The sequence below is a fragment of the Coregonus lavaretus genome (genome assembly GCF_964263955.1).
Source record: "Coregonus lavaretus genome assembly, chromosome: 12".
In the NCBI taxonomy this organism is placed as follows: domain Eukaryota; kingdom Metazoa; phylum Chordata; class Actinopteri; order Salmoniformes; family Salmonidae; genus Coregonus; species Coregonus lavaretus.
Genome location: NC_139999.1, coordinates 30,585,863 through 30,596,474, shown reverse-complemented (window position 1 = coordinate 30,596,474; position 10,612 = coordinate 30,585,863). Strand labels below are relative to the sequence as shown.

Genomic DNA, 10,612 nt, shown 5'->3' with positions numbered 1-10,612 from the left:
AGCGGATACCTTGTGGGAAAAGCCGCTCATAAGGACGCTGTTCCTGGCCAGCTCACACATGTCACAGGAGCTCAGCTTCCACACCTGTGTGGCAATGCTGTACTCCTCCATCAGGGGCTCCTGAGGCCAAACACACACAAAAGACAAAGAAACATTACATTAATTGTACTAATTGACTGTACTGACTCACCATTGCAGCCCCCATAGTTACATAGTTGTAGTGTGTGTGGTTTTGCCTCTGTGTGAGTCTGTCTTGACAGCGCTCCCCTGTACACTGACCTTGGTGAAGTGGAACTGTAGGGGGTCGTCAGTGGACAGAGAGATCATGAGGCCTCTGGACAGATACTCAGGCAGGGGGTTGCGGTGGTAGCTGAGGAACAGGCTGTTGTTGCTCAGGGGGGACATGGCAATGCCAATCTGAGCCAGGTAGTACAGGTACTGCAGCACTGGTGCCTGGGGACAAGAGGAGGAAAGAGACGCCATATGATACAATATAGTCTATCTTGTTGAATGCACAATTGCAGTAATTCAAGGGAACAGTGTCTGATTGTTCTCCTGAATTCTCTTACATTTGCAACTGAAGTAACCTGGTGAGCAAAGTCCCAAAACATAATTTAATAAATAAATAAATCAAACCTTCAGAGGTCACCTATGAACTGAACTGTACTATCTGTCAGTAGTGTTGTTGCCATGGTAGTGTGGCATCGCTATGGGAGATGTGGGTGCTGACTGACCTTCCTGAGCAGCAGCCCGTGGGAGATGTTCTCTGAAAGCATAAAACCTGACACCAGGTGGTGGACAGGCCCCGCCTCCCCGCAGTGAGGGCGCAGCACAAACGTGTGGAAGCCACGCCTCCTGCATGGCACAAGCAAACACATATTTGCTTCATAAAGCATTTTCATAAACAATCCTTAAGGTTTTCATGCGATTCATTCATCATTTACACTACCGTTCAAAAGTTTGGGGTCACTTAGAAATGTCCTTGTTTTCGAAAGAAAAGCAATTTTTTTGTCCATTAAAATAGCATCAAATTTATCAGAAATACAGTGTAGACGTTGTTCATGTTGTAAATGGCTATTGCGGCTGATTTTTTATGGAATATCTACATAGGCGTACAGAGGCCCATTATCAGCAACCATCAGTCCTGTGTTCCAATGGCACGTTGTGTTTGCTAATCCAAGTTTATCATTTTAAAAGGCTAATTGATCATTAGAAAACCCTTTTGCAATTATGTTAGCACAGCTGAAAACTGTTGTGCTGATAAAAGAAGCAATAAAACTGGCCTTCTTGAGACTAGTTGAGTATCTGGAGCATCAGCAATTGTGGGTTCGATTACAGGCTCAAAATGGCCAGAAACAAAGAACTTTCTTCTGAAACTCGTCTATTCTTGTTCTGAGAAATGAAGGCTATTTATTCCATGCGAGAAATTGCCAAGAAACTGAAGATCTCGTACAATGCTGTGTACTACTCCCTTCACAGAACAGCGCAAACTGGCTCTAACCAGAATAGAAAAGGAGTGGGAGGCCCCGGTGCACAACTGAGCAAGAGGACAAATACATTAGAGTGTCTAGTTAGAGAAACAGATGCCTCACAGGTCCTCAACTGGCAGCTTCATTAAATAGTACCCGCAAAACACCAGTCTCAACGTCAACAGTGAAGAGGCGACTCCGGGATGCTGACCTTCTAGGCAGAGTTGCAAAGAAAAAGCCATATCTCAGACTGGCCAATAAAAAGAAAAGATTAAGATGGGCAAAAGAACACAGACACTGGACAGAGGAAGATTGGAAAAAAGTGTTATGGACAGACGAATCGAAGTTTGAGGTGTTCAGATCACAAAGAATAACATTTGTGAGACGCAGACCAAATGAAAGAGGCTGGAGGAGTGCTTGATGCCATCTGTCAAGCATGGTGGAGGCAATGTGATGGTTTGGGGGTGCTTTGGTGGTGGTAAAGTGGGAGATTTGTACAGGGTAAAAGGGATCTTGAAGAAGGAAGGCTATCACTCCATTTTGCAACGCCATGCCATACCCTGTGGACGGCGCTTGATTGGAGCCAATTTCCTCCTACAACAGGACAATGACCCAAAGCACAGCTCCAAACTATGCAATAACTATTTAGGGAAGAAGCAGTCAGCTGGTATTCCGTCTATAATGGAGTGGCCAGCACAGTCACCGGATCTCAACCCTATTGAGCTGTTGTGGGAGCAGCTTGACCGTATGGTACGTAAGAAGTGCCCATCAAGCCAATCCAACTTGTGGGAGGTGCTTCAGGAAGCATGGGGTGAAATCTCTTCAGATTACCTCAACAAATTGACAACTAGAATGCCAAAGGTCTGCAAGGCTGTGATTGCTGCAAATGGAGGATTCTTTGATGAAAGCAAAGTTTGAAGGACACAATTGTTATTTCTATTAAAAATCATTATTTCTAACCTTGTCAATGACTACATTTCCTATTCATTTTGCTATATTTCAAACTAATTTCATGTATGTTTTCATGAAAAAAAAAAAATTTCTAAGTGACCCCAAACTTTTGAACGGTAGTGTATAAAGGTCCAATGCAGCTGTTGTTATCTCAATATCAAATCATTTCTGGGTAACAATTAAGTACTTTACTGTGATTATTTCCGTGGTAAAAAAGAAACCAAAATAGCTTCTTTGCAAAGAGCAATTTCTCAAGCAAGAATTTTGCTAGGGCTGTCTGGGAGTGGGAAGTGGAAAACTGAAAACTAGCCGTTATTGGCAGAGAGGTTTGGAACTCTCTTTCTTATTGGTCTATTAATTAATTTACCAGGCAGGCCAAAACTCCCTCCCACCAAAACATGCTGAAATGTCAGGCAGTCTTTTCAAACAGCTCTTACACTAAAAGGGCATTATCATAATTTCCATAATATTACAATATTATTCCAACCTCATAGCGTGGAAATATACTGAACAAAAATATAAAACACAACATGCAACAATTTCAATGATTTTACTGAGTTACAGTTCAAATAATGAAATCAGTCAATTGAAATAAATTAATTAGGCCCTAATCAATGGATTTCACATGACTGGGCAGCGGCGCATCCATGGGTGGGCACCCACTGGGGAGCCATGCCCACCCACTAGGCAGCCAGGCCCAGCCAATCAGAGTGAGTTTTTCCCCACAAGAAGGCTTTATTACAGACAGAAATACTCCTCAGTTTCATCAGCTTTCCGGGTGGCTGGTCTCAGACGATCCCGCAGGTTAAGAAGCCGGATGTGGAGGTCCTGGGCTGGCGTGGTTACACGTACTATGAGGTTGTGAGGCCGGTTTGGCGTACTGCCAAATTATCTAAAACAACATTGGTCCCTAAAAGGTGTGTTTTGGGTCATCGTCCTGTTGAAAAACAAATGATATTCCCACTAAGCCCAAACCAGATGGGATGGCGTATCGCTGCAGAATGCTGTGGTAGCCATGCTGGTTAAGTGTGCCTTGAATTCTAAATAAATCACCAACAGTGTCACCAGCAAAGCACCCCCACACCATCACACCTCCTCCTCCATGCTTCATGGTGGGAACCACACATGCGGAGATCATCCGTTCACCTACTCTGCATCTCACAAAGACACGGCGGTTGGAACCAAAAATCTCAAATTAGGACTCATCAGACCAAAGGACAGATTTCCACTGGTCTAATGTCCATTGCTCGTGTTTCTTGGACCAAGCAAGTCTCTTCTTATTATTGGTGTCCTTTAGTAGTGGTTTCTTTGCAGCAATTTGACCATTAAGACCTGATTAACGCAGTCTCCTCTGAAAAGTTTAGATGTGTCTGTTACTTGAACTCTGTGACGCGTTTATTTGGGCTGCAATTTGAGGTGCAGTTAATTGCTGATTTCTGAGGCTGGTAACTCTAATGAACCAGCTCCGTGGCTTGATGACTCATTGCGAGCTCACAGAACAGAGCTCCGGGCAGCTGAGCGGAAATGGAAGAAAACTAGACTCCCTGCGGACCTGGCATCTTTTCACTCCCTCCTCTCTACATTTTCTTCATCTGTTTCTGCTGCTAAGGCCACTTTCTACCACTCTAAATTCCAAGCATCTGCCTCTAACCCTAGGAAGCTCTTTGCTTCCCCTCCCTCTCTCTCTGTGGATGACTTCGTCAACCACTTTGAAAAGAAGGTTGACGACATCCGATCCTCGTTTGTTAAGTCAAATGACACTGCTGGTCCTGCTCACACTGCCCTACCCTATGCTTTGACTTCTTTCTCCCCTCTCTCTCCAGATAAAATCTTGCGACTTGTGACTGCAGGCCGCCCAACAACCTGCCCGCTTGACCCTATCCCCTCCTCTCTTCTCCAGACCATCTCCGGTGACCTTCTCCCCTACCTCACCTCGCTGATCAACTCATCCTTGACCGCTGGCTATGTCCCTTCCGTCTTCAAGAGAGCGGGAGTTGCACCCCTTCTCAAAAAACCAACACTCGATCCCTCTGATGTCAACAACTACAGACCAGTATCCCTTCTTTCTTTTCTTTCCAAAACGATTGAGCGTGCCGTCTTTAGCCAACTCTCTTGCTATCTCTCTCAGAATGACCTTCTTGATCCAAACCAGTCAGGTTTCAGGACTGGTCATTCAACTGAGACTGCTCTTCTCTGTGTCACGGAGGCTCTCCGCACTGCTAAAGCTAACTCTCTCTCCTCTGCTCTTGTCCTTCTAGACCTGTCTGCTGCCTTTGATACTGTGAACCATCAGATCCTCCTCTCCACCCTCTCCGAGCTGGCTCACTCTTGGATTGCGTCCTACCTGACCGGTCGCTCCTACCAAGTGGCGTGGCGAGAAGCTGTCTCCGCACCACGTGCTCTCACCACTGGTGTCCCCCAGGGCTCAGTTCTAGGCCCTCTCCTATTCTCGCTATACACCAAGTCACTTGGCTCTGTCATATCCTCACATGGCCTCTCCTATCATTGCTACGCTGACGATACACAACTAATCTTCTCCTTTCCCCCTTCTGATAACCAGGTGGCGAATCGCATCTCTGCATGTCTGGCAGACATATCAGTATGGATGACGGATCACCACCTCAAGCTGAACCTTGGCAAGACGGAGCTGCTCTTCCTCCCGGGGAAGGACTGCCCGTTCCATGATCTCGCCATCACGGTTGACAACTCCGTTGTGTCCTCCTCCCAGAGTGCGAAGAGCCTTGGCGTGACCCTGGACAACACCCTGTCGTTCTCCGCTAACATCAAGGCGGTGACCCGATCCTGTAGGTTCATGCTCTACAACATTCGGAGAGTACGACCCTGCCTTACACAGGAAGCGGCACAGGTCCTAATCCAGGCACTTGTCATCTCCCGTCTGGATTACTGCAACTCGCTGTTGGCTGGGCTCCCTGCCTGTGCCATTAAACCCCTACAACTCATCCAGAATGCCGCAGCCCGTCTGGTGTTCAACCTTCCCAAGTTCTCTCACGTCACCCCGCTCCTCCGCACACTCCACTGTCTTCCAGTTGAAGCTCGCATCTGTTACAAGACCATGGTGCTTGCCTATGGAGCTGTGAGGGGAACGGCACCTCCGTACCTTCTGGCTCTGATCAGTCCCTACACCCAAACGAGGGCATTGCGTTCATCCACCTCTGGCCTGCTGGCTCCCCTTCCTCTGCGGAAGCATAGTTCCCGCTCAGCCCAGTCAAAACTGTTCGCTGCTCTGGCACCCCAATGGTGGAACAAGCTCCCTCACGACGCCAGGACAGCGGAGTCACTCACCACCTTCCGGAGACATTTGAAACCCCACCTCTTTAAGGAATACCTGGGATAGGATAAAGTAATCCTTCTACCCCCCCCCCCCCCCCCAAAAAAATAAAAAAAATAAACAAAATTAAATAAAAAAATAACAATTTGTAAAGTGGTTATCCCACTGGCTATAAGGTGAATGCACCAATTTGTAAGTCGCTCTGGATAAGAGCGTCTGCTAAATGACGTAAATGTAATGTAAATGAACTTATTCTCTAGAGCAGAGGTAACTCTGGGTCTTCCTTTCCTGTGGCGGTCCTCATGAGAGCCAGCTTCATCATAGCGCTTGATGGTTTTTGTGACTGCACTTGAGGAAACTTTAAAAGTTCTTGAAATGTGCGTATTGACTGACCTTCATGTCTTAAAGTAATGATGGACTGTCGTTTCTCTTTGCTTATTTGAGCTGTTCTTGCCATAATATGGACTTGGTCTTTTACCAAATAGGGCTATCTGCTGTATAACAACCCTACCTTGTCACAACACAACTGATTGTCTCAAACGCATTAAGAAGGAAAGAAATTCCACAAATTACCTTTTAACAAGGCACACCCGCTAATTGAATGCATTCCAGGTGACTACCTGGTTGAGAGAATGCCAAGAGTGTGCAAAGCTGTCATCAAGGCAAAGGGTGGCTACTTTGAAGAATCTCAAATATAAAATATATTTGTTTAACACTTTTTTGGTTACTGCATGATTCCATATGTGTTATTTCACGGTTTTGATGTCTTCACTATTATTCCACAATGTAGAAAATAGTATAAAAATAAAGAAAACTTTTGACTGGTACTGTATATAGAAAACACATGAAAATCAATTTTTTGACAGCACTGGGCCTTTATCTATTTTCTATTGTTGTCTGTGTGCTGAGGTTTGTTAAGCAGCCTGGTACCTGCGCAGGTGGTTGAGCACGGTCATGTTGGCGTAGGTGTAGTAGAGGTAGTAGGAGTAGGGAGGGTTGTCCTCCTCTGTCCAGACGGCTGGCAGGGGGCTGTCCATGTTGAAGATGTGGTGCTCCGGCTTGGACTCATCATCCACACTGTCAAAGCCCACCACCTGACAACACAGTGATACAACAATAAGTTACTGTAAAACAGTGCCTGGAGTGTATGAATGAGGTAGGGCCCTAAGTTATTTCATACCGGAAAAAAATGCATCTGAACTGTCTGGATATGTTAGGTGTAGGGAAAGGGAGAATCCTACTGTGTGGACTGTTGGGCTAGTGCCTAGTGCTGTGTGAGTGACTCACATGCTGCAGGAAGAGGTGCAGCTCAGGGTGGCTGCGGGGGTTGATGGTGACCTCAAACAGAGGCATGAAGATGTTCTCCATCATCTCCTGGAAGTTTGCCAGCTGCTTCTTGGTGCGGTACACATCACTGCAGTCAGAGGAGGGTTAATAATATGGAAGATGACTATAATTCACATTCATTCATAGTATTCATTCAAAGATTCATAACCTTCATTCATAATACTTGCCACAAATACAAGGAGAGGTTTACATCCAATACAAGCTGATAAAAGGTAGACATGTATAACTGCTTTGTTGATGCTGTAGTAGGTAGAGGTACTACTCACAAAAGGCGGGGCACTTGGATGAGCCAGCGCACATTGTCAGAGTAGACTTGGTGTTTGACGGCCCACTGGGCCAGCTTGTCCCACTCGTCCCGGGAGCGGCCGTAGATGGACAGACGCAGCTCCACGTTCTGGTACTTACTCTCCTCTAGGTCAGCCATCACCTCCTGTTGGCACATCAACAACAACAATGTATTAGAGACATCAATATCATTGTATTCATGTCTGTAAATTAAGACTTCAAGGCCACATTTTCTCTTAATATGAATGTGCATAACTATGTGGGGTGAACTAACACATAAACACCACTGACTGTATGGCTGTTTAATGTAGCATGGGCTGGTTTCAGACCTTGATCATGTGGCCAAAGTATTTGCCCTCGATGTGGTTGTCTGTCTTGATAAAGATCTCTCTCAGGATGGACTCTCCGATGGGGTTGTATTTGGCGTTGAACTTGTCAAAGCGATGGAACGTGTTGCGGTCCTGAGAACAGACAGGTGACACTTACTGTACCACTCTTCTTCTCCCAATTCTCCTACCCCTCCCTCTCTAACAATTCTCCTACCCCTCCCTCTCTAACAATTCTCCTACCCCTCCCTCTCTAACAATTCTCCTACCCCTCCCTCTCTAACAATTATCTTTTGCCCTTCCCTCTCCCCCTCTCCTCACCGCGTGCATGTCCAGTGTGTCCACACTCAGGTCGAAGGCGGTCAGGTTCATGCTCTCAAACACCTCCATGAGGGTCTGTCCCCGGCCGTGCTCCATGTGGACTATCTCCCCAGGGTACTTCTTCATGGCCCGCTTGATAAAACGCAGCAGGTGCTTCTGGTTCATACAAGACGAGGCATGGATGTGTGTGTCCACCTGGGGGCAGAGGGAGGGGGAGAGACAGGGACAGGGTCAACAACAGTGAAATACTGAGGATGGATGCCAGAGTGTGTCACTTTAATAATGTTTACATATCTTGCATTACTCATCTCATATGTATATACTGTATTCTATACTATTCTACTGTATCTTAGTCCTACTGCTCTATCATTACTCGTCCATATCTGTATATATTCTTAATTCCATTCCTTACTTAGATTTGTGTGTATTGGGTGTATGTTGTGAAATTGTTAGATATTACTTGTTAGATATTACTGCAGTGTCGGAGCTAGAAGCACAAGCATTTCGCTACACCCGCAATAACATCTGCTAAACACGTGTATGTTACAAATAAAATTGGATTTGATTTGATTTGAAAGACAAAAAAAGTATGAGTTAGTTAGCACTTAGCAGTGGTGTATCTTCATTGGTCACATGACGGGGTAGAAACTACACCAATATAATAGTGGGAGACTAACTGATATTGAACACTTTGCAGGTATTATAGAGATGTTGTAGATCAATAAGCTGTTGGATGCTGTGCCCCAGTGTTGTGAACGGTTGTTGTGTCAGTGTTGTTGTTGTTGTGTGTCACCTTGCGGATGTTGTAGAAGTCGCGGTGAGGAACCTTCTTCTGGGCTGCCAGCTCCTTCATCTCATTTAGCAGGATGTGCATCTGGAACTTAGAGCTCAGGTATTGCAGCCGGCGGTAGCAGAATGACTTTCTGTACACACACACACACACACACGCATTCACACGCACACAAACACACTGAGTACTAATGAGACAACAGATGTGACTGATGTTGATGGTAAGGCTCCTGGTTGAAGAGCCAGTAACACTCACACTGGTCCGTTAATGATGAGAGCCATCATGATGTTCATGTCAGCGATGTACTCCTTCAGGTCTGGGTAAGGCAGGTCCAACTCTGTACTCCTGGAAATGAGGATGGAGCTTTTCCGTTACACACTCTCTCTTACACACACGTAGAAGCAGACTAGCCCATCACACAACACACACTTCCCTCCAAAAGCTGAAAACAAGCAGACTCAAACACAAACCCACTTCTCCATGGGGCTCTTCTTGGTGTAGACATGCATGACCCCATCCACCATCTTACAGCTGTACCCTGTGTCTGCAGGCATGTTCTTGGTGTCCTGGTTTTCATAGGGGTGAGTCTCTGAGACAGGGGGGTGGACTGGAGCATCTGTGGGAGACAGTGGGGAAGGGAGAAAAGTTGACCATATTATTATACATCACTATTATTATACATCACTACTACATCACACATTTTCATTCACAATTTCACAAAGTAACTCAATTGCTAAAGAAGATGGGGGCAGAAACCCTACAGCTATGCCCTGTGTGTCTCAGTTTGTGTCATACCCAACGTGTCAGGTGTGTGAGTGGGTCATACCTGCATCAACGGGGGTTTCGGGGATCTCCTCATAGACGCGTAGGTCCAGGGGTTTCTCTCCCAGCTCCCCCAGCTCGCAGGCAGTGGTCTTACAGAAGTTCTGAATGGACATCGCAATGTATTTCTCCCTGATGAACAGGGCCTTCACCACACATTTAGCTGCATCCACCAGGTCTGTGAAGGGCACCTGGTCAGGGCAGAACGGTACAAATCAGGTCTACAGTGATTAGGCATCCACAGGCACCGTCAAGAGTGTGGCTGAGTGGGTAACAATTCCACAATTCTAGACCGCATGCTGTCCCCACTGGAGACCGGGGTTCACTACCTGTTCCAGGCTCTCATTTCTAAACTGCCTCCAACTGTCTAAATAAATAAAAGTCAAAGCACTGCCAAACCCACTCCTCTTTTCCTTCAATAGACTTGTTGACGGAAGTGGTTTTCCTTCCATAGTGAGCATGTGGCACATACAGACCAACCAACTAGTACTTGGAATGATAAAACACTGATCAGGATGGACTGTGATTGGATTTATTCTATCAAGTTGTTTAGTCAGCAGCTCTCACCCCACACTTCTCCTCCCCTGATATTGAGACGCGCTGGTACTCTCGCTCCATCGGTAATACTCTCTCCTTCATCCAGCCATCATCCGTCCTGTCCACACCACCCACCTCATTCATAAACCTATAGGGAGAGAGTGAGATGAAGGAAAAACAGAGAAAGAGAGAGAGAGAGAGAAGGGGTAAAGAAAATATTAGGATAGGAGAGAGCATGGGGTTGAGGTATGATGTGGAGAGAAGGGAAGGAGAAATCTCATGTAAATAGTTCTGCAAAGCAGCTATGAAAATATATGAATCAATACTTTATTGGTAATGTACACTTTGAAGAAGGTTAAGTTGGAAATATGTCTCACTGTCTTTTTGTCTCTCTGTGAATTGCGCCTCAGCTGTTGCATATCTGCATTTAGACTGAATGATTCTTTAGGTCATGAATACCAAGGCATGTCTAAGT

The 10,612-nt window shown here is 45.8% G+C and overlaps 1 protein-coding gene across 7 annotated transcripts in view; it reads right to left on the bottom strand.

Annotated features, from left to right (window-relative positions):
• The window catches only part of LOC311138575 (AMP deaminase 2-like), a 118,970-nt gene that overhangs the window by 4,977 nt on the left and 103,381 nt on the right, over positions 1-10,612 (bottom strand). For all 7 annotated transcript variants that reach the window (XM_084173321.1, XM_084173319.1, XM_084173320.1 and 4 more), the window contains 13 exons: positions 10,168-10,285; positions 9,605-9,791; positions 9,253-9,394; positions 9,034-9,123; positions 8,782-8,911; positions 7,989-8,183; positions 7,671-7,802; positions 7,323-7,486; positions 6,997-7,123; positions 6,640-6,803; positions 735-855; positions 280-453; positions 10-120 (listed from right to left, as the gene is read on the bottom strand). In XM_084173321.1, coding sequence (XP_084029447.1) covers positions 10-120; positions 280-453; positions 735-855; positions 6,640-6,803; positions 6,997-7,123; positions 7,323-7,486; positions 7,671-7,802; positions 7,989-8,183; positions 8,782-8,911; positions 9,034-9,123; positions 9,253-9,394; positions 9,605-9,791; positions 10,168-10,285 — 1,855 coding nt within the window. The remainder of the gene's footprint in view (positions 1-9; positions 121-279; positions 454-734; positions 856-6,639; positions 6,804-6,996; positions 7,124-7,322; positions 7,487-7,670; positions 7,803-7,988; positions 8,184-8,781; positions 8,912-9,033; positions 9,124-9,252; positions 9,395-9,604; positions 9,792-10,167; positions 10,286-10,612) is intronic.